Source organism: Rhyacophila brunnea, unplaced genomic scaffold (genome assembly GCF_057557595.1).
Source record: "Rhyacophila brunnea isolate RB1 unplaced genomic scaffold, BYU_Rbru_1.0 scaffold_23, whole genome shotgun sequence".
Lineage (NCBI taxonomy): Eukaryota > Metazoa > Arthropoda > Insecta > Trichoptera > Rhyacophilidae > Rhyacophila > Rhyacophila brunnea.
This window is the reverse complement of record NW_028232893.1, coordinates 1,183,577-1,208,972: the sequence shown is the minus strand read 5'-3', so window position 1 is coordinate 1,208,972 and position 25,396 is coordinate 1,183,577. Positions and strand designations below refer to the sequence as shown.

General features: G+C 36.3%; 1 protein-coding gene across 1 annotated transcript; it reads left to right on the top strand.

Annotated features, from left to right (window-relative positions):
• Positions 1-423: 423 nt before the first annotated feature.
• LOC147069321 (chymotrypsinogen B-like) lies at positions 424-18,884 on the top strand. The gene is made up of 6 exons (XM_085950734.1): positions 424-568; positions 5,647-5,929; positions 8,600-8,781; positions 10,736-11,004; positions 11,959-12,103; positions 18,673-18,884. Exons 1-6 carry the CDS (start codon positions 424-426, stop codon positions 18,882-18,884), a joined length of 1,236 nt encoding a protein of 411 aa, XP_085806860.1.
• Positions 18,885-25,396: the final 6,512 nt, after the last annotated feature.

The window sequence follows — 25,396 nt, the reverse complement described above, 5'->3', positions numbered from 1 at the left end:
GTCAATCCAGCGGCTTTTAGGGCGACCCTGTGGCCGTTTCGTGCCCCTTGGGTACCACTGGATGACGGCATTTATCTAGCGTCCGTCCTTTCGGCGAGCAATGTGCCCCGTCCATCCCCATTTCAGCTGTTTGGCAACGTCTATTACATCGCGTACTCCTGTCTGCTTCCTAACCCATTCGTTTCTCTTACGGTCCTTTCGCGTGATGCCCAACATACACCTCTCCATGCGTCGCTGTGCGACTCTTAGCCTTTGGACATCTCTCGTGTTGAGGGTCCACGTCTCGCAGCCATACGTGAGCATGGGTAGCACACATTGGTTGAACACCCTACGCTAAAGACATAATGGTAGGCCACTCTTCTGTAAACATGCACGTCACTTTTATTCATTTTGGTGTTTTAGCCCAACGCAGGAAAAATCGAGATGCTGAGCGGGAATGAGGTCATCCATGAGCAACTCCTCAACGTGTCAGTGATTCACTACAAGGTGCACTTCCCATTGACCTCACCACTGCCGAAAGTCACCTCGATTGTCTACAATGGACAGGAATACTGTTCTGGTGTACCAAGTAATTCACCGTTTTAATAGATTTTTTTATACAAGAAAATATTGGTCTAGTGCTTAGGCTATAGATACATCTAGACGCATTGCATTGCTAAATGAAGCTGCGTGCCGTGTGTTTGGTTTGTGGGCGAGCGAACCATTTGTACACAAATGTTTGAGACCATAGACCATTTCGCTAGTGCTCGCCCAAAGTGCTCGCAGAAGACGTTCAGAATTAAAATATAATTTTCTATTTTTTTTTACATTATATAGTATTTTTAAGCGGTCAAAATGCAACCATTATGTAAAGATATCCATAATTTAAGTTATTTTAAAGAAACACTAGGTCACTAATATTAAAATATATAATAACATACAAATAAATTATCACGAACATGTATCAACTTACCTATGAAACGTAATACCATCTTCTTGCTTATCAGTAGAACTGCCACATTTTAATACAACACACAGAACCATATTTTCTACTTAATTAACTAAAAATATTTACCACTGTCTTTATGTTTAACACAAAAAATATCAATTTTAGCAACACGCGCTCGCAGGTTATCGACGCTAAATTAAGCAACAAACTAAGATTTGGCGGCGACACCACAGCAAATCATCTCACATAACTGTAAACCTTTTATCTTACTCTAGCGCGTGTCCCAGAGATTATAAGGGTGCCAAATACTTTCTCACTCGCACTTATGCATCGTTTTTGTTCAAGCCTTGGTCTAGTGTCTCGTCGCCTCCTATCTGTGGTAATTCGTAATAATTTATAGAGTAGCTTTATCCAGTGACGTCCCTAGGCAAAGTACCGCCCTTAGACAGACTAAAAATGCCACCCCCGATTTGCAATAACTAAAGGCGGGCTAACAGGGCCCTAACCTGGAGGCCCGGCGTGGTGGAACAACCAGATAAAGGAGATAAACACACATCACAAATTTACCCTAATAGTAAAGAAGTCGCCTGCGGCGTTAATTTACTTCGAATGTTAATGTTGATTATGGTTTTAAAACATGTAGATAGTTATTACGAGGCAATTCAATAATTCAAGTGGATGTAATAAAATAAATTACAAGATAAAAAGAACTTTTTATATACCACGTTTTTAAATTTTCTGCTAAATCATATAAACTTGACAATTCGCAAAAAGTACACACACTGATTTTTTTACAAATAAATACATAAGTAAATAAATGAAGAATTGGGGGTAAAACAAAGTATATGGGGTATAAGAAGGGTGTTCTTAGTTGGTATCTTACCCCCGTTAATATATTCTGACGGTTGCGTTGGTGTGATATGTGATATGGTTCGGGTTTCATTTACGGAAACACATGTTGGCGCTTATCTCTTCTTCTTCTTCTTCCACGGCGCTACATCCCGGGGTGGGATTTGGTCTCCTCCACAACCGCTTTCCACTCACTCCGGTCTCTCGCCACACTTCTCCAGTTACCGGGTAACTCCTTCTTGGACGGCCTCTGGGTCTCTTCCGTTGGGTAGCCACTTCGTCATGATCCTTGGAGCTCTAACTTCAGGCATTCTCTCCACATGTCCCACCCACCGTAGTCTTTGGGACTTACAGTATCTTATGATTGTTTGTTGTTCAATCAGCTCTTCCAACTCGTGGTTCATTTTTATTCTGTAGTTCCCATTTTCCAACGTAGGTCCAAAGATTTTTCGGAGTATTTTCCCTCGAATACAGCTAATTTATTTTCCTCGTTTTGAATTAAGTACCAAGTCTCACAGCCATAAGTGACCACTGGCCTTACAATTGTTTTATATATTAGAAGTTTACTTCTTCGGCCTAGAATTTTCGACCCCACCAGTCGCTTGCAGCCTAGCTTGGCGTTTATATTGGTTTATAATTAGTATGCGCAATAATTACACACAATCACACGGCAAAATAAAATGACAGTAGGTATATTAAACTATGTTTTACGTTAATATTAATACTATCGACCGAAGGTACTTATTGGAATTTGAATTAAAATTCTAATGGATTTAAGTTTTGTACTATTCCAGTTGAGTCGTTTTTTACCACCCGGGTTTCGCCTTTCGGCATCTTCATGTGTGTTTGCCTTTTGGTGAGTATACACAGCGCGTGAAGATGCCAAAAGGCGAAACCTGACGCAAAAAACGACTCAAATGAAATAGTACAAACTTAAATCCATTAGAATTTATGTTTTACCAATACTAATATTAATAAGTACATAATACTTTTGAATTTAGATAATTTAATGGTACGGGCGAGCTGCTTGGAACATCTATATTTTGGAAACTCTAATTGACAACTGTGTCATTTTCGTTGCGTTATTGTCTATGCTCTATAAATGATTATAGCAGTGACGTCCCGTCGGGGTAGGCAGCTTGAGCGTCACGTGAGGCGGCAGTTACTCGAAGGGCAGCAAATCTCGGAGAATCATTTGGTATATATAGAAATAGCTACCTACTTAAAGTTAGTAATTTTGAAAATACCGTTCCATTAAAAAATTCAGCTCACTGGTTGGGAACAAAATGTATTAAATGTATTAAGGTTCAACATAACTGTAATATTTTGTCTAGTTTACTTCCATTGACCTTCGATGTCGATGATGACCATTAACGACACGTGCACGGATGATAAAAAAATACAGTACCGTTCGAACCACATTTCGAAAATACCCGATATACTGGATTATTTGTTAGTTCGGGTTAGTCTAGGTTAGGTTAGGTTAGTAATAACTCCCCCTTCAGCGATACGCCACTGCGTAGCTCGTTGAATTGTTTAGCTCAGTCGGTGAGGGGTTATCAATAATAAGAAGATGTTTCCTTTTGAATGAGAGTATGGTTATGACTCTGTTTATTGTTTTCTCAGCCAATATACAACGTTCGGTTTTCAATTTCAGCGTACAATATTCAGGCAATGTAGGTGAAGGCGACAGACACGTAGATGTAGCGACCGATTTGATACGAAGCGAATGCGCGAGAAATTATCTTACCCGTAAGTAAACGGGATAAGATTTTTCACCGGGCAGTAATTCGGCGTACAAGATGATTCGAAAGTTCCAGAAGCGACGAGAAGAGATGAGCGGCGAGATACTGATGGAACGGGTCCAAAGTTGAAGAGAGGCTGCTAGTCGGCGAGAGACTGTTTCTGAGGGCTGATCCGTGAGACTGATCCCGAGGGCTGATCCGTTAGACTGATGATTTATTACCCGGATGTATCTCTATTTATAGCAACATCCCTGTTTCTAATTGGTCCAAAGAGATAATAAGAAGGTGTGACCCAAGATTCTAATGTATTCGTTAATTCGTACTACGTGTCATCTCTTGTTTATTTAATAGGAACAAACTGAGTTGTCAAAATGACCAAGTACCAAGAGATAATATGTTATATGCATGTGGATGGATGTTTTGACGTTATAAAATATCGTCTATCTAATTCGATTGATTTTACATGCATTTATCTAGGGCATTTATATAGCTATCTCCGGCATAAACTCGCGGTTATTGTCTTATGCCAAGAGTAAACACACGATTTGATTAGCGTTTAAATTATATACATTTACAACTACTTACTAGGTACCTATTGACATAATAATAAGCTCTGTAATTGTCATCCACCGACCTTCACATAAATATTTGTGATTTTATGACGTAAACCTGTCTGTTGCCTTTACCTTTTACAAATACATATTAATCATAATTACAATTTTATCTTAAAATTACGTCTTATATAGTAATATGAAATAATATTTTACTATTTTCACAAAATAGCAAAATACTACCTCTTACAAAGGAAATTCGAATTCGATGTCAAGAAGTATATCGATCGGCGATGTAACTCCCGCATTGCCTTATTTTTAGCCGCTGTTTTTAAGCCGCACAGCTGGATAAAGGTTGGGATTTTAATTCATTTGATCAGAAATCGGCGAAGCGCTGGTCGGATCAAAATTTCATTATGTTATTAAATATGCGAATTTCCTTATGCTTTATATTACAGACGACAGATACAATTATTATAAACACAAAAATTGAATAATATTTCATAAAAGTTGAATTTAAGGGACTCTATGATGCTATTCCATTTGTTTTTCCGCGCGCCTAATTCTTTTCTAACGGGAAACATTTTTGCATACGCACATCGATGCACACACATACCAATGCATTGGCCGGCCGTTGGGTGTTGTTATGCCCTCAATTTGGCTGTTGCTACGCGCTCAGTTACTACGCGGTTTATAAATATTACTTCGTTGGATTATTTATTCTATATTTATCAATTTATGTTTAAGGAGTTTATGGATTGAAATATCATTCGATTAGTGTGTTCCACATAACATTTTCATTATTTATATACACTTTATTATTAATCTCTCGCTACTGCGTTCGTTCTCTTTATATTAGCAATCATTCTTCTCCTTTTATACTAGTACATAAATACATAATATGAATAAACTTATACCTAACATTTTATAATAACGTTATCACAGGTTTTATGTACAGAACAAGGCAATTTTAGCATACATCATTCTTTCATTCCGTATTACCTTGCTCGTAGCAATTTGTGTCCCGTCCGATATGTTTACATACCGAACGGGGAACGTAAAAACCTGTGAACAGACAAACAATTTACATATGGCTAGACAAGGAAAGCGTTTAGGCGTTTTACTAAGCCGTATAGTTAGAGATCAGGTTTACATGTCGGCTTATTACTAATTAATTTACTATGCGTATACCGCCCGCCTACCTGCAGGTGGTGACATTAGGTTAGGTTAACCTAACAAATAATCCAGTTTATCGGCCATTTTCAAAATGTGTTTGCCGCTGTATTCCTGATAACCGAACAGTACCAAAAATAATATATATAAAGTGGGGCGGCATTTTGTCTAGGGACATCACTGGATTATAGACAATAAGATATCAGAGTTGTATAAAACCTCTACAAGGAATAAAAAAAACGCTTTTAAAACCATGAGTGTATTGGCGTCCTTTGATGATTTTTTGTAATAACATTTTATCAGAGAAATATGGTTCTGATCATTTTGTATAATTAAAATGTAGTTTAATAAGTTCTTTTAACGTATTTTTTTCTAATTTAATGTATTATTTTAATTACAGATACAGTTGACGGTCCTAATCATTACGTGACTAACATAAACCTCTACCATACATCGTCGACTGGCAACACGGCGGACGGAACCACCGCGATTGCTACTGAGACCCCGAACCGCCCTCTGAACGGTTTGGGTTACAATAACAATCAAGATGACAACCAAGTCATCTACCAACAAAACTACAGGCGAGACAAGCGAGAAGAACCATTTCGGATTAACCCTGCTAACCCGTTTCTCCAAAAGTTTCTAGTCAAAAATAATAACAACCAAAATAATAAGAATAAAAGGTATGATTCCGTTTCAATTATTAATAAAGTCCCGTTTACATGATTCACTTTTGATGATCATCGCGGAGGAATCAAATCAAATCAAATAAAATATATTTATTTTACATATAATGAACATAACAAATTATAAATTTAAAGCGTTCACGACATGACATAAAATAATAGTGTTAACATTTTTTTTAAATAAAAATACAGATAAATGTGGAATATATCAATATCCGAAGCGATTTCATTAAACATGATTATTGCCCTCCCAATTGGCATTACTAATGGCAGGTTATTTCTGCACCTTGGGAGAACAGACAACGGATGCCCTCGATTCCTAAGGTAATTATCGGAGACACACAAGCCAACACCACCAAGAATGGCAGAGTTCACATTTACGCCGCGTATAAGTCTGAAAAAATATGTAGCTAAATAAAGATCCCTTCTACATTTTAAGATACTGTATGTAAGCATACCTAAGAAAAAGTCAGTCGGATAGATCCACGGATAATATCCATACAGCAGAAAGTAAAGCAGTCTCAAAAATGTATTATGGAATCATCCCCAGTGACCCGTGTAAATGCACATTCATCAACGAAGTCATCGAAAGTGATCATCCGGAATCAGAAGTGAATGAAGTTCAACTTGTTCTACTTTTCGATCATTTTGTGGTTACTGCGGATGATTAAAAACGTTTTGAGCATGCGCACTACGCCCCTAAGAACTGTCATCAAGTCCCCATGATATTACGTCTCACTTGTTAGTCTATGGTTTTATCCACCAATGACTCTTTTTCCTATTCGTCTTTCTCTCGATGAAATGTCTGCATTCATATAACAAACAATCACAAATTGTTTGAATTCCAACCTGCAGCGTAATTTCACTTGACGTTATTTTGCATGAATTCTGCATTTCACTTTCAGTGACACATGTAAACAAAAAATGAACGCCTGCACTCAATTCACTGCGGATGATCATCCGCAGTGACTCATCTAAATGAGCCTTTAGCCTTCTGTTATTCAAATGTTCAATAATTTATTTTCACGAGTAAACATTATAAATAATTATTGATTCAAATCGTTCAACTACATCACATGAAATTGATTATAACATTTAGAAGCAGGACTCGAATTGGAACAGAGTAGGCCGGAGCGCAGTTCCGGTTTGTAAAATCCTTGAACTTATTGTTTTATCTCGTTTAATTTTTGGCCATCTGCTCTTGAGACATTCCCATTTCCAGGCGTAAAAAACTGCCGATGGTTCAAATTTGGTGGTTACGCGGCGCTTGACGGTACTATGTTTATGGATGATATAATATAGGGTGTATGAATGGGGTGTATGGTGGTGTATGATTGATGAGGATAGGTTATATGAATGATAGACGCGACGTTCACTCAAACCGTAGCAGGCTTAGTGCAACAATGGTCGAACAAATATGTTTTGAGTCATGCTGTAGGTAGGAAGAGACGGTGAAGTATAACAACATGCCCACGCCCTCTTGCTGCAAATTATTTGTTCCTTGATTTATATTGATTCTTGACCCTTAATTGTTAATAGTCTGGTCTTGTGATAATAATACATAAGGAAATTTGAGTAGGGGGGAACTAAGGTTGAATGCGACCACAATTTGGCTCAACCAATATAATTATATAATATACCATGACCATAAACTTTAAGAAAGAACATTATGTAATCTAAATTGATTTAATTAGTTTCTTCGTAATTTTCGAACCAGAAGGCGATTTATATTTTATCCACGCAACAAAGGGATTCACGCGGTTTCCACGAACCGAAGCTACGTTCCGGTCCATTTCGAGCCCTGCTTTGTCCTGTTTCCAGAAGTCATCATCATCAGCCGGGGTCAATCCACTGCTGGATGAAGGCCTTACCAAACTTCTTCCAACTCTCTCGGTCCTGTGTCGTTCGCTGCCACGTATTTCCGCCGAACTTTACCAGTTCGTCAATCCAGCGGCGTTTAGGGCCACCCTGTGTCCGTTTCGTGCCCCTTGGGTACCACTGGATGACGGCATTTGTCCAGCGGCCGTTCTTTCGGCGAGCAATGTGCCCCGCCCATCTCCATTTCAGCTGTTTGGCAACTTCTATTACATCGCGTACTCCTGTCTGCTTCCTAACCCATTCGTTTCTCTTACGGTCCTTTCGCGTGATGCCCAACATACACCTCTCCATACCTCGCTGTGCGACTCTTAGCCTTTGGACATTTCTCGTGTTCAGGGTCCACGTCTCGCAGCCATACGTAAGCACGGGTAGCACACATTGGTCGAACACCTTACGCTTAAGACACAATGGTAGGTCACTCTTGAAGATACTATTCAGACGTCCGAAAGCACTCCATCCCAGCTTTGTTCTTCGAGCAATTTCATCGTGCATGCTTCCGTCTATGGACACCTGCTGTCCGAGATAGACGTAGCTGCTGACTTGCTCAAGTTGGGTGCCATTAATACAGATAATCGCAGGGTCCGAAAAACAGTTCCTCATCACTTTTGTCTTTGAGATGTTTATCTTCAGTTTCCAGAAGTCACACCGTCTAAATCAATGTATAGATGCAAAAAGGAATTACTTGAAAGACAACACGTGGATTTTTTGATGGTGCATGCCGGTAATTAAATTATCACACCATGTATACTTGATCATAACTATTATTTCATCATCATTCAAAATTTTCAGACCCCCTCAATGCGGCGTCAAAAGGAAGTTCAATAATAATATGCGGTTGCCTTTGATAGTAAGGGGATTTGCAACCAATCCGGGAGACTGGCCTTGGCTCGCCGCCCTCTACTTGGTCAAGAGAACCGGTCGATTGTTCATTTGTGGAGGTACACTGATCACAAAAAATCATGTTGTCACAGGTTTGATTCACACATACTTATATTGTTTACTAATAACAAAAATAACACTTGTCTGACACTTCTATAATAGTGAAGTTTTGTGACCTGCCACCGCCATCTTTAGATTAATAAAGCCTGAGCACAAGCACAAGTTTTTGCACAATCAACGATTGGTCTACTTTTCAGCTGTCAATTTGGTGAAATATTTGGTGGTTAATGGGCTTGGTAGCCTTAGGCGATGTTTTAATATCAGCATTAGCATTGCTTTTTTGATACAAAGCCTGAATAATTAAAAAAACTAACCAACAACATATTGAGTAATATGTATTCTTAATCCAACGAAACCAGTAATTATGAATGAAAAAGTGTGCACTATTTTGTTGAATCGCCTATAACATAACAAAACTATTATGGTTTGGTTAAGGCAAAGTTTAATTGATTTTTTAAAACTAACTAACACCATCTGTAAATAAAATTGTTCAATGAAAACCAATACGAATGACTGACAAAGTTTAATGCGCACTATTTATGTCGGATCTTAACAGTCTATCTCCACCCTTCACCACTGCTTGATAGATATCCGTCAGATTTGTATATTATGCGACGAAGCACCGACATCTTTAGATTAATAAAGCCTGAGCATAACTTTTTGCACAAGCAACGAGTGGTCCACTTTACAGCTGTCAAAATTAGATCCCAGATTGCTTGACATATTGATTCGCCCTTTCTCGTTTCAAATTGAATTATAAAAAAATCTCACATCAAATATATTAACTATCAGTGTTATTCATAAATAACATACATTCCTGTTATTCATAAACTGTCAAAGTCAGACTAGTCCTTCACACAAAAACCGGTGGTAATATCGATTTCCAAAAAATATGTAGGATTGATCTATGCATTACATTTGTAGAAGGTGTGTTAATGCTAGTGTATTATTTATCATGTAACTCATCTATACAAATCAAACCATTATCTATGTGAAAACGACAGACGGGTCAGTATGAGCATTCTATAGAACAATGACAGGTCATCCATCGACAACAACGGGAAGGGCGGAAAAAGTAGGACCAGTCGTTGTGAATGTATCGGCTTTCTATTTGAGTCGGCAATGGTCAACCAGATAAGTGAGCTGATAAGCAAGCACACATCTTAAATTTGCTCTAATAGTAAAAAAAAAATCGCCTGCGGAAATATTTTACTTCGGGATTATTATCATTTTAAAATATATGGTTGTTGTGACGTTTTGAATGATACTCGACAACTCCATAATTCGATGTGTTAAAAATCGCTAAAAATACACTGAATTTTATTTGAACTCGAACACCATTTGAAAAACAACACTGTAGAGCGTCACACTGCCTTTAACCATATCGATAGGTACGAAGATCGTATCTAAAGGCTTCACCTTAACAGCCTACCTCTATAAATAAATGATTTTTGTTGTTGTATTACTTTATCCTATTATCCGTTATTAGTTTGATATCAGATGGGTTTCTCTTGTGTGTGTGACATGCTTTTCGGGTAGATATGAATAATACGGTAACCTGACAAAACAGAATATGACATATAACATTCATTTTTGTGGAATCTATTTAGGTTAGGTTAGGTCATTATTTCGTTGTACCTAGTCACAAAATAATTTTGAACATATTATATTGATTAAGATGAGATATACTAAGTTTGCCGGCAAAGTCCCGTTCATTTGAGGCTTTCTAGCGATTAGGAATGCAGAAATTAGGTACATAATTTGATTTATTATGGCGTATTGAAAATCTGTGCTATTAAAAATCTATCAACATAATGGAGATAGGACAATTTCAATTTATATTTTTCCTGAAAGGTCATAGTTATATTTATCGTTGTTCTGTTTTGTCACTCTTATGTTCTGTCATGGAACCCAATCAATGTACCCCTATTGTATGATAATTAAAAATTATTTAAATATAAGTTAATACGTCTTCAATTCTTGCAGCCGCTCACTGCGTGACAAAAAAAGATAGGATACTATCCGAGAACGAGCTATTGGTCGGTTTCGGTGTTCACAAGCTCGATGACTTCGGCAAGAAGCCCCACCTGTTAAGAGTCCCCATGAAAATCCACAGGCATCCTAGATACTCTCATACCACATACTTGGCAGACATCGCGATTCTGGTCGTCGAGAAAGTCACCTACACCACGCTCGTGTTTCCGGTCTGTCTCTGGCAAGGAGTGCTCGACGGGATTGTTGGATACCGCGGCACGGTAAGTTAAGAGCGAATCTAATTGAGTTGCATGTCGCCTACTGTCACGCTGTCGCGGTGACAAATTTAATGTATGGTTTCGTCATTTTGCATAATATTTTGAATGATCACCGTCTTTGTAAATTCACTGTAGAATGGCACTGATGAAGAGTGCCAAGTATAATGTATTAGTAATTTGAATTATTAATAATTATTCATGCTAATTTGAATTAATTTTAACAGTTTCTACGTGTGCGTGGGTTAAAATTACTTGCGACATGACATAGATACTATTTTGAACAGAACCCAACCCACAGACCATCGATACTAGTCAACATTCTTATAGAAAATACATAGTGCTCACCTCTAAAAACAAAAAAACGTGATTTTGACATGACAGTCGAGAAGCGTAGGCGTGTAGAATATGATAAAAACGTTCATTGAGTGATGCACGTGTCGATGCAGTGCAGTTCAACGTGCGGCAACTGACAATGTTTGTTAAAAGGTTCAAAATGTGCTACGGGATGGGAGCATCAGTCTGATAACATTTTCAACACCGAGATAAACGACATTACACACTTTTTTCCCGTAGCGGAAGCCTACTGTGACGTCACGTGATAGTAGGCGATGCAATTATTTTCCTTATGATAATTTAAATTGATAATAAAACTTTAAATAGTGCAACGAAGGTCGAACAGATATATTTTGAGTTCACTTTTGAGTCACCCTGTAGGTAAGAAGCGACTTTGAGGTATAACAACTTGTCCACGTCCGCTTGCTGCAAATCATTTGAGCTAACTGAATGTTATTTGCCTCACGGTCTACAATGACCCGTGACTGCTGGTCACTTGGTCTTGTGACAATAATACTGGGATTTGGGGGAGGTGGAAAGTAAGGATTTCGGCCACCGCAATTTGGCGCAACCATTTTTTTTTTGTTTTAATTATCTGTGTATATATTCACCTTCTGATTTCAGCTTGTTGGCTGGGGTCGCGATGGGACTGGTAAAACGAACACGAGAATACCTCGGATGCTGGAGGTTCCCATCGTCAGCACCAATGTCTGTAGGAATTCTAACAAAAACTTCGTAAACATCACATCCAGCACTACTCTATGTGCAGGTAACCGAAAACAAATTTTATTTTAACAGGAATAATTACATTAAATTCGCGTTGTCCGTATAGGTATAATGACTAGAGATCGGATTATAATATGTGACATAAAAAGCTTGAAATATGCATGAAAAGTGTCAAAATATGCAACATTAAATAATAAAAAAAATTGTAATTTTATGTTATTTTTATTTCAAAATCAACTTACAATTTATTTATGAGTGAGTATCGACGATAATAAAATTGTTATTTAATAATTATTTAACATTTTGTTACTTGTGTAAACGTTAAAAATCAGGTACTGTTCCAAATGCTCGGTGGTAAGATCGTGTCTTCAATCACTAAAAAATCCCGCAATATAAAACATTTCTTCTTATTCTTCCACGGTGCTACATCCCGGGGTGGGATTTGGCCTCCTCCACAACCGCTCTCCACTCACTCCGGTCTCTCGCCACACTTCTCCAGTTACCGGGTCTTCCTATATGAAGCCAGTCCACTTCTACAGTATCAGCCCATCTCCTTCTTAGACGGCCTCTGGGTCTCTTCCGTTGGGGTAGCCACTTCGTCATGATCCTTGGCGCTCTAACTTCAGGCATTCTCTCCACATGTCCCGCCCATCGTAGTCTTTGGGACTTATAGTATCTTATGATTGTTTGCTGTTTAATCAGCTCTTCCAAAAAACATTTTCTTAAAACATTTCTGTCGTATGTAAATGTTATAGGATAGAGGATTCATTCACATGATAGTTCCGACCTCGACTGATGATATTATGTTTGTATTACTGTAATGTATGTGTTTTATGATGTACTGTTTGTAACCGGACAAAACAGAACATGACAAAACAGAACAGTGACAAAACAGAACAGCCAGGGGAAAAATGAAACATAATTTTATGTGGAAACTATTTAGGTTAGGTTAGATTCGGTCATTATTTCGTTTTACCTAGTCACCCAATCATTTTGAACATATTATAATGATTAAGATGAGATATCCTAAGCTTGCCGGGAACACCGAGTTAAGTCCCCTTTATTTGATGCTTTCTAGCGATTAGGAATCTAGAAACTAGCTATATAATTTGTTTTATTATGGCGTATTGAAAATTTGTGCTATTAAAAATCGATCAACATAATAGAGATAAGACAATTAGAGATAAGACAATTTCAATGTTAAAATTATATTTTTCCTGAAAGATCATAGTTATATTTATCGTTGTTCTGTTTTATCACTGTTCTGTTTTGTCATGGAACCCAAAAGAAACAACATTTGTAGTAATTACTAAAGAGCATTATATTCATACGGCGGCGATAAAAGAACTTTGGCTTGGCGGAATATAGGAAACATGAATGTGGCATCCATAACTTCGCTCGTACTTTAATCACAAAGGGGTCCTCCACGCACGTAGAAACGTGGAGGTATCACATCTATTCAGAGAAAAGGGTCTACGTGAGTGGAGGACCCCTTTATGATTAAAGTACGAGCGAAGTTATGGATGCCACATTCATGTTTCCTATATTCCGCCAAGCCAAAGTTCTTTTATCGCCGCCGTATGAATATAATGCTCTTTAGTAATTACTACAATTGTTGTTTCTTTTGGGCTCAATTCTTTGAAATCCGCTGTAACTTTCAATCTACCTGGCAAAAAGGTAACTTGGACGACCCTTACGGTAAAACCCAGGCAAAAGCCAAACATTCTGCTGCGGGCAAGAATGATAGAGAGGGGTGGACGTTCAGGGGTAGATTGAAAGGGACAGCGATAAAGCCCAAAAGAGGAGACCTAGCCGCGACACGGTAGGTGTCGAGGCTGGCGGGGTAGTACCACCGAGGTCGTTGGATAGGACTGTGTGTCCTCGCGAACCATTCCTAGGGTTTTCGCCTATTGTGAAAAAAATAATTTCAGCGTACACGTGTTACGAACGTGGAAGGATTAGATCCTTTAGATTTTAATTGACAGCCTAGGCGCCCATTTAAAAAAAATTTAGGGCTGTTCAAAATTTATAAACTGTGAAAACTTAATAATTGTGTATTGTGTTGTGTATGTATTTTTTTTTTGTTTTTGTTGTGAACCCTAATTAATAATAAAACTTTCGGCAACAATTTGTGCTACGAACAACGTGCGTTCATCATTTTACCATCCCGTCAATCCTGCATTTACCCCCAACTGTCAAGACCTACCGTACACTGAACGTGCTCTACCGAACTAAAAACCAGCTACTATTGACCGCCTTGAACTATTCTGAGCTAGTCGAAGGGTGGAAGCTGGTCGTGTGGCTCCCGCGTTCTGCCGACGGCACGCTACGAGTGCGTCATTAACGTCAGGCCGACCGGAGAGTCGAGCGCGGAGGTCGGATCGGCCGTGTGGCCCCGTCTCCCCTCCCTACCCGGACTTACGGGGTGTCAGATGTATGTTTTTTTTTACTTATAACATAAATTATCTTTGTCAGTTGTTTATATATGACTGTGTGGGTTTTTGTAGACTATAGAGCGTTCGTTTAATAAGATTACCTCATCATTAAGTCAAAACAGCAAAATTTTGACTTAGTGCTTTTCCGCAGAATACCCACTTAGGTAGTAAAGTAAAAAAGTGCGAAAAAGCACTAAGTCAAAATTTTGCTGTTTTGACTTAATGATGAGGTAATCTTATTAAACGAACGCTCTATAGTCTACAAGAACCCACACAGTCATATATAAACAACTGACAAAGATAATTTATGTTATAAGTAAAAAAACATACATCTATTCAGAGAAAAGGCACTAAGGGGCTTAGTGCATTTTCTTCCATATTATTATATTATAGGCTATATTCACAAAATTCTCCGTGCGAAACTGCACTAAGTCATACTCAATGCAATATCGCAGAAATGAATTTACATGAAGCTATTTTTTGTCATCATTCGTATTTTGACCGTTACAGGATAAGTGTGTTACTGATTTATAAACGTACCTAGCCAAAAATGAGGGCAAAAAACAATATTAAAGTGAAATATTGAAGCTAAATGGTAAGTTTTTTTCTTATTTTACTATTGTGTGGATACATAACTTAAAAATGTTTATTGTTTTGTTGAACACCATTGAAATCTTTTCTTTTACTATTACATTAAAGTATACTGTAATAATTATGTGATTGTTAAATATCTACATACTATTTGGTCAGATACATCATAATTTAGCTTTCAATTCGCACCCGAGGAATAATAGTGGCACAAGTCCAAATTTGTCATTTTTTAGTCAAGTATGCAGAAATGTTCCAATATATCATTTTTATCCACACAAATAGCGGCATAATTCTAAAAAATATAATGATGGCCTTAAAACCATTTTTGTCATTATCATATTATAACATTTTACTTGAATTTAAGCAGAAATAGTAGCAAAATGATCATTGTGCCATTGTTAGTGCGGATAACATTCAAAATAAGATGACTCAAGTGTGCCAACGCGATTATAAAGTTTATTTAAAAAAAAAACTGATATAACAAACCAAAATAAATTAATATTCAAACTGCTCTCCTGCAAAAACAAGTTTTTCGAGTTGTGCCACTATTATTCCCCGGGTGCGAATTGTTTGTCATAAATATTATATTATTTTTTTATTGTTAATACGAGTACTATCTGCAAAATCTAGATAATACTTATTTTCATTTTCTAGTGACAACTACTACTTCTAGGGATTTATCACAAAAAACAAGTTGAATGGTACTCAAAATAAGAAGGAAATCTCAGTATTGAATGGAAAGTTTTTTTTTTGTTTTGTGATTTTACCGAGGCTTTGACTGCGACTCGCTGTCATATCGCCTCTTCTCTTCTAGAAGGGGATCCGTCGATCAGGTCCTCACTCCTATTCTGTTAAATTGCTTTATAATTATTTTGCCTACCTCTTCCGTCTTTCTTTCTTTCTTCTTTAGACGCCAGTGTTTTATGCACCAGAATCGCTCTCCTTCGTATCCACCCCCTCTGTATTTTCGATACATCGTGTAATCATTGAATTTCAGATAGTCTAATTCCGACCTCAGCCAAGTCTCTGAGATTAATGCTATTGTTATTTTTTGTCTTATTGAGTAAAGTTCTATATCATTCTTTTTTTGCTTCATACTTCAGGCATTCCATTGTAAAATCCTAATTTGTTTTTATTATTCATTTTGTTGCAGAACCTCCCCTAGAATTTCTCCTAAATTTCCTTCTTTGAAGTTTTTGCATACCCAGTCCACTGCTTTAATTATTAGTTGTTTAATGATCTGCTGCCGGTCTCCCCCTTTCAGCAAGACTTTCATAATTTCTCCCATCGCATTAACCTCTGTCTTCCCCTTTGAGTTTTTATTATTTTTTTAGGCTTTACGCTACTACCTGTTGCTGTTATTGTTGAGCCTGAAGCTTCTACCACCACTTCTTATTTCTTTTTGTTTTCCTTTATTTTTTGAATTATTTCACTTTCATCTCTTCCCACGATTTTTTTTTGTTTTAATATGTCAGCATAGCTGTTACTTAACATATTTTTTTTGCTTCCTTGAAAGGTATGTTCATTTTTATCATTGCTTCTTTGCAATTCTTTTCTTCTTGCCACTTTGGGCATTTTTGGCTGTTTGCCGCGTGGTTACCTTTGCAATTGATGCACGTAATGTTTATACTTGACATCGTAAAGATATGACTTGTTTTTGTTGAATGTCTTGTAAAATATTTTTGTGAAATAAACATAAACTAATTATAACAATACAAAATCTGTTCTAGATGTACCCAGCACCTCAATGGAATTGCCAATTAATGAAGATAGTTTTTTGGATGATTGCCAAATACAGGTTTTTACAATGATGGAAATATTTGTAGACTTTAGTGACGATGACATTGCTGATGAAGATTATATTCCAAGCCCGTCTGATTCTTTTATATCCGTCAATGGCATAGAAGACAATTATTCAGGAAATGCTATTATTCAACCTGACGAACAACAGCATGGTACCTATGTCTATGATTTATACTGCTGAAGATAATAATTCTGGTGATCCGTCTATCCAACCTCAGCATATAGGTTATACTACAATGGATAAATACCATTGAAAGTTATCCAAAAGACAATTCTCGTTGGCGTAAATCTAATCCAAGTACGTGGAAGGTAAATGTGGAGAAAAAAAACGACATGATTGCCTACCATATTTGAAAAAGCATGATATTTTAAGACAAACAAAGCTCCCTAAGCCGGCTCGCACATCACAACTCGCCTTGTGTGCCTGACGGCCATAAATCAAAACTTCCTAGACCCGCCGATCAGTGTTGCATGATACAACCTCGCACATCTCTAGCGACATCGACATTCGCCGCATTCGCGCGTAATCTCCCGAAACGTCTAAATATACTCTAGCTAGACGACGCCATTGCGCAAATATGTCATCAGACGCGGAAACAGCGATTATTATGTATTGGTACCGGAGACATTTAAGGAGAAGTCTCTTGTCTGCCATTTTTATTGTGTTGATTGTATGAACAAACGTCAAACGCGGTGACCAGCAATGAGCGAGCAATGACAGTGTAGACAGAGACAGACAATAATGACCGATTGTGCAGCTGTGCGCATGCGCGGAGTTGACATTTGTCGATATCGACATGCAGGCTCTGGCCAACGCAACTCGTCGCATGCAAGAGCGTCGCAGCGTCGCAGTTGCATCGGCCAATCTGCGAAGCTCCATTTGATAACGTTTGTTTCTTGGTTTACGATGACGTCACATCGAAGAATTCGTCGTAAGACGCATGCGGCGAGTTCTGATGTGCGAGCCCTCTAAATCAATCGATTATGCTAAATGCCGCTTTCAGTGTACTGCTAATTTTTCAGAAAATGAGCTTCTGAATGTATGTAAAATGTATTGGGCCATTGGATCTCACGAGAGAAAAAAAGATTTCATTTTACGAAATGTTTTGAGTGAAGATCCTAAATCTTGTAGATTGCGAAAAGAAGGGGGAAAGATCCGTTCCATCCGTAGTAAAATTAACAGATATAACGTAGTATCTCATGAGGATGAGAACAATGATTAAAGGAAGGTTATTTAAGTAAATAGTGTTTCTTTTGAACATCTATAAAAAAATATTACTAATAGGGACAAATATGTTTTTTTTCTGATTTTTATACTTTTGATAAAATATGTTTGTGAAACCATTGTAAATATAGCAAAATTGTATGATACAAAATACATGACATAGTCGCCATATACTGTGTTTTCTCTTTTTGTACTTTAATATGTCACCGAAAATGCATTAAGTCAAGTGGGTACTACCTTCATATTTTTTCAAAAAAGTATCAAACCTGCGGAAATTTGTAGCCAATAAAACGATTTATAATTTTAAATCCATAACTACATGACCTTTCATATATAAAAAAAAGTTAAGTCCACGCAAACTTTCAAACTCGATTATCTCAAAACTAGTATTTTTGACTTAATGCTATTTTGCAGTATACCCACGCATCTTGAAATGTTCATAGTTTTTAGTGTTTGTGAACCTTTTCATGTTATAATTAATAATATCGTTGTTTTTTAAACATAAATTGATTGCAATTATCGAAATTATATTCATACGATTTGGCTGTTTATTTCTAGGCAATAGAGATGGACGCAGTCCGTGCAACGGTGACTCGGGCAGTGGACTGTACGTCCTACAGAACAACTCCTGGATGCTACGAGGAGTCGTCTCCATCAGTCTTGCGAACGTCAGCACCGGTTACTGCGATACTTCGAATTACGTAGTATACACGGACGCAGGCAAATACTTGCCATGGCTTCGACGAACCGTCAATGCTCTACGCTCTTGAGGCGTGATTCAAATGACAAACCAAATAAAATTATACCAATACATTTTATTTTGGTTTTTAATGTATTGAATTAGCATCAACATGGTTAGGCCAATTATGGTCCTTTTTCTCACCCACCTCAAATCCCCAGATATTGTCACAGGACCAGGCGACCAGCAGTCACGGGTCATGAGTCAACATTTATAAAAATATAAAAATAACTTGAAATCCTTAAGAATATAAAAAATATTAAAACTATGAATTAGTCAAAAATCTGCACGAGAAAAAATTGAAAACTTAATAAACTAAATTTTAATAATAGGTACATAATGACCATAAAATATAATGTAATAATAACGTAACTTTGTACGTAAATATTTGTAACAAATTCACATTTTTTTACAACTGTAAGTTTATCTTTGACTTTAAATAAAAAAAAATATTTTCTTTTAATGTTTTCAGATATATATTTATTAATTAATATGTACAGTTGAAATTGTAAATTATCAAAAAAATGTAGCGAATATCGTAGCATGTGTAGTGAAAGTGAAAAATGCAACAATAAGTTCTGTATCAAAAAAATGTCTCAAATTGCAAGCGTCGTATTTTTCCGCTAGATGCCTCAGGTAGGTAGAAGCATCCCCCTTAAGAAATTTTAATGAGCTTGACAATTAATTTGTCATAACTACGTACCAGTGTCCGTTATTCACACTTCGAAGAAACACGTTTTCTTCTAGACGACGAACAAATGAGCGAATTTAATGCTGCGTACTCTTCAAAATTGTATATTGTAAAATATGATAAATAAATAATAAATATACGTCACATAATATTTTGAATTTATCTTCTTTATGTTATTGTTATATTAGTCATTATCTAAACCAGGTCTGGGCAAACTTTATACGATTAAAGCTCACGGGACTCACGGAAATACATGGCGGACCGAAGTTTGCCCAGACCTGGTCTAGACTCTAGAGCAGGAGTAGTCAACGTTTTTATATCTACCGCCCACTTTTGTATCTTTGTTAGTAGTACAATTTTCTAACCACCCATCGGTTCCACAGTAGTGGTGATTTATAAAGTAGGGAAGTAACTTTACTTTTTAAAATTTATAAAGCAGAGTTACAGCAAGTTAAAGCATATAATAATAATTACTTACCATAAACTTTATGTCAGACTTTCGCTAAGTTTGGCAGAATGAATATTTATAAAACAACTTACTGTAGTTAAATCTATCTTTTTATTTATACTTTGCATATATATTTATTTATTTATTTATAAAAAGAGTATTGCGGCATTACAGCTATTGGCCAATGCGCCATAATACATAAAAAATACAAATGTATAAAAATATCTTAATTACAAATAACAATAAAAAGACAGCATGTGTAAATATTAATGAAATATGATAATTTATACAATTATAAATTTAGCCTATTCGTCCACAAACATTATATAGTTAATAAAAAACAAATCAACCTTTATGGTGCCATCAAATAAGCTAATTGCACGATACACAGCATCATGAAACATAACATCTGTCCTGCGACAAGGTATCTTGAAGACCGTGGAGCTACGAGTGATATTGGTGGGAACATGAAAATTAATATTTGCCAGTATATACGGATTGTAATGAACCCACGAAGAAGTAAAAAGAAATGCTTTAAAAGAACAATCACTCTTCGGGTAGACAGGGATTGCATTGATAGCATACCCAGAAGAAAACGAGTCGGGAAATTCATTTTATTGTCATTATTATAAGGAAAGAACCCGTATGTTCTTAAGTAGAGAAATCTAAGAAATCTATTGTGGACTCGATCCAACTTAATTGTGTGGATGGACCTATTAGGACTCCAAATAATGCTGGCATATTCAAGAATACTCAACACAAATTATACGTATAATGTACGTAGCACTCGGACGTTTTCGAATGATTTTGAAACCCTCATTACAAAACCAAGCATTTTGCTAGATCTAGTACTGATGTCAAGAATATGCTGATTGAAAGTGAACTTTGCATCATACAATACACCCAAATCTTTTATCTCCGTTACCCTACTCAATATTATACCAGACAATGTGTATGGGAACAATAAGGTGTACCTTGAACGACTGAATTAAATAATATTACATTGACTATGAATTTTCATAGACTTTCGCTAAGTTTAGCCGAATAAAAATCTTTATAAAAACACTTACTGTAGTTAAATCTATCTTTTTATTTATAATTTGCATATATAGAAGCATGAAGTCTGATGACATTACGTCATATAATTAATTAAATTATTAATGAGATCCCTGAGGCTGATGAGGCATAATGAAAATGTTTTTAAAACTCCTACCGCCCACCATGAAAGCTGGAACGCCCACTAGTGGGCGGTAGGGACTATGTTGACTACCCCTGCTCTAGAGTCTAGACTAGACAATAAAAACTAAAAATTATTTATATAGTATTTTGTTTATTAGTTTTTTAATATTGACAAGACGTGTCTGTAACAATCTGATTGTGAATACAAAAAAATATATAGGACATTGCCGCCCAGATATCGCCAAATCAAATGCGCCCGTACTGTCAATACCGCCCGGACAAATCCGCCTAGACAAAACCGCACGCAAAAAATTCAAAAATATGTAAAACAAGTTTTTTTTTTTTGGTTTTTTGAATTGCGTGTCGATATAAATTTACACACTTATGATAATCAGTGTAATTTGAGATTTAATCCGTTGCAGCTGAATAGTAATAACTTAAGCCGGCGCTCCATTGGCACGCAAGTCAGACAATTTACAGTCTTCGGACTTTTTCTTCTCATGGAGCACCCCAGATCTGCGGACTTTTTAATCCGCAGACCAGGCTCTTTGGATTTCAAACATGTTTGATATTTTACTCACAGAGCTGCCAGGCTTTGTCCGTCGATCACTATGCGTATTCGATTTGACATTTACTCGTAATACGCGATTATTCAGACCAAAAAAATCTGTAATTGTTTTAAACATACTACATAATATAAATAACACAAAAATTATAGGATTATCGGAAGACATTACGATAATCGCAACTTTTGACTTTTGACAGCTCGACTTTTTTATTCGTTCGTTGATCAGTAGCAGAGCATAGACAAATCGGACGATTTATTGTTCTCGGACTTTTGGCTCGCCAATGGAGCGCGCTGGCCTTAAATTCATCAGCTTTTAACTCTAAGTGGGCTCGCACATCAGAACTCGCCGCATGCGTCTTACGACGAATTCGTCGATGTGACGTCATCGTAAACCAAGAAACTAACGTTATCAAATGGAACTTCGCAGATTGGCCGATGCAACTGCGACGCTGCGCCGCTGCCGCATGCGTCGAGTTGTGTTGGCCAGAGCCTGCATGCCGACATCGGCCAATATCGACTCCGCGCATGCGCACAGTTGCATAATCGGCCATTTCTCTCCAGACTGTCGCCGCGTTCGGAGCAGCCGCGTTGCGGCGAATGTCGATGTCGCTAGGCAGATGTGCGAGGTTGTATCATGGAACACCGGCTGCCCGTTCTCGGAAGTTTTGATTTATGATGGTCAGGCACACGAGGCGAGTTGTGATGTGCGAGCCAGTAGTAAAAAACAAAAAAAAATGGCGATAATACGTGTTTGATCTTATGCAGCTGCATAGCTTATAGGTACATGAGTTCCCTAACTGAATACCTGGAATATCTACTTTTATATATATTTATTCGTATGTTTTTTTTATTTGTGTATCTAAAATATAATATTATATAAAAATAAAAATTGTCTCATTTCTAAATGTTATGGCGGCAATATCCGGGCGGTTTTGGTTCTGGCGGTTTTTTAGTAACCTCCTCTTGAGTGAGTGCAACCGAATGACTGAATTTGTCCATCTGCTGCTGAGTGAAATATAAATGAAATAGAAAAAAAATATTTAAAATGTTTGTATTTACATATGCATAAAATAATTTAGTTTGATAATTTCTTTTATTTTGTTAACTGTCAATTCATAGTGGCATTGTATTCTTGTTTTAATTTAATAAAATGCATTTTTTTGTAGTTCTTACTATACTATACCTACTAACATTTAGCCGGTGCCAAAAATGGTAATGAATCTTCATCTTTTGGAAATCATTTATGTTTAAATAATCACTCGTTTAATATCAGTAAAAATGTTAAAATCCTGCACTTGAATGAGAAATCTATAAAATTGGATAAACAGGAAATCCTAAAAATTAATAGGTATAAATTTGTGCCCAATTCTAATTTGTTAAATGATCAATTATATTATTTTGTGTCTTCTCCGTTATTATACCCTATTTATTTGGGATTGTTATAACATAACTTTATATATTATTGTACATTATTTATTATTTTAATTTTGACTCATATTTTGGTTGTATTTGTTTGTGTATTCGATCTTACTTCTATTGATAATATTGTTTATTTTATTATTTTTTATATATTTTTTATTGTAAATTTTGACTAATCATAAATATTTGTTGATATTAATGTTATTGTAAGTGTTGATTGTTTCATATTTTGTAGTTTCTTAATATTTTTAAATAATTTGTTTAATGCCCCTGATGCAGTATGAAATATTAATGTCCAACCTCTATAATTTTAAATTAATTTGTTATTGGGAAAGTATTATTGGACGGATAATTTATGTACCTATTGTTATATTATTTCTGTCGCTTTGGATTTTGTTTGATAGATATTGTTTTAAAAAAAAATGTATTCAGTTGAAAATGTCCCTCTGAGGCGGACGAAACCGGTCCTAATCTATTGATTAAAAGTGGAATAAGTACTACAAAAAAAATTGCGTTTTATTAAATTAAAACAACAATATTTTGATAATTCTTAACACCCACGGTGACCGCGCGGCTTAAGTGTTGGACTATAACGCCGTGGGTTCCAGGTTCGAATCTTGGGTCTGGCTAGTACACGCATTGTTTTTCAATTTGTGTGTGAGTCAGGGTATAGGTTGAGCAAGTGGCTGACATACATTTCTCGTAAAAAACAAAATCTGTTACAACACAAAACTCTACTCTATGGAGTCCCATATAATCCTATTAGGATCGGACATGGTCGAAAGAAGAAGAATAAAATCCCAAGTTTGTTTAATACCAAAGATAGGCATCTGTTTTTTTAATAAACGCAAAATCTTTTTTTTTAGAATTCTTTAGAAGGTGACAAAACATTTTTTTTCAGTTCTAGGATTTAACTTATTGTTTAACTATTTTTTTTATTCAACGAATAATTCACAAGATTTAAGAATGTACTTATTTAGGAATTACTTAATTAAAAATTATAAGCAATTCAAGTAAGTTACAATAAAAAATCTTGGAGTGATCCTGACGTCGGTTAGCAATTAAAGTAATAGGTAACTACCTACTTTGATTTAAAATACAAAAGCGGATCATCAATGTGGCTCAATTTAGAAAGCGCTTCAGTGAGTATTAAAAGCTAAAATTTTGATACCCGAAAGATGCAGGTTAGATTCCTGCGGGGTGTCTTACTTTTTTCAAAAAGATTTTTTTTATAGGTTATAATATATTTTAGTGTTTTCAAAATGATGTATATTCAATAATAAAAAAAAATAATTACAAGATAAAAAGAACTTTTTATATACTTACCACGTTTTTAAATTTTCTGTTGAATCATATAAACTTGACAATTATATGTATTAATAATTTAGGACAAATAAGGCAATTGTCAACAAATCATTTTTTTTTTTTGCTATTTTGCAAAAAATACAAATATAGAATACTGAAATGTCACTTTGATTTCCATAGTAACGCACGTGTATATTAATAATTTAGTTGCTAGGACCACCCCCCCTAGCAACCAATAATAGTGGATTGGATTATGGATTTCTTCCGAAATAACTTTTCATACAAAACAGAATTAACTGAAAATGAATTCAATTCTACTTAAAGATGGTTAAAAGTATTAAAAGAATGCATTGGCACCGTGTTCTGATATATTCTGAAAGTTTCAAATGTCTAGCTAGTCGGGATGTTAGTTAAAAATCGATTGCAAGATTTGTACTGGATAAACAACCACCGGACAAACAAGAATACGAGCTAAGAAAAAAGTAAAACATAGTTAATATGACAATCAAGGCGTCTACAGTTGAGGACTATATAATAAATAACCTCCCATTGTGGCAATGTGTGCTACCAGTGCTTGATCATCAGTTTGTCGATCCAGTTGTTTTTAGGGCGACCCAGTGATCGATTAGTATGGGTTGAATACCCCTGAATTTGTCTAGCGATTCTCCACTCGTCGAGCGACATGTCCGGCAATTCCATCAGTTTGGCGACACAACTTAACTTATCACAACTAGGGATTCCAATCCCGGGATCCCGAATCCTGGGATCCCGGGATCCCGAGCTATTTTCGATTCCAATGAATCCCGGGATTGATAAACATAATCCCGGGATTTCGGGATTGTTTTTTTTATCAATTTGTATGGAAAATAAAATAAAAGCGAAAATATAACGGAAATAATACTTTTAATAAAAAATAACTACATTAGCCCTTTA

Coding starts and splice junctions, on each gene's coding strand:
- LOC147069321 (XM_085950734.1), top strand. CDS start 424: ATGCTGAGCGGGAATGAGGTCATCCATGAGCAACTCCTCAACGTGTCA. Junction 569..5,646: donor ATACTGTTCTGGTGTACCAA/GTAATTCACCGT, acceptor TTTTAATTACAG/ATACAGTTGACGGTCCTAAT. Junction 12,104..18,672: donor CAGCACTACTCTATGTGCAG/GTAACCGAAAAC, acceptor GTTTATTTCTAG/GCAATAGAGATGGACGCAGT.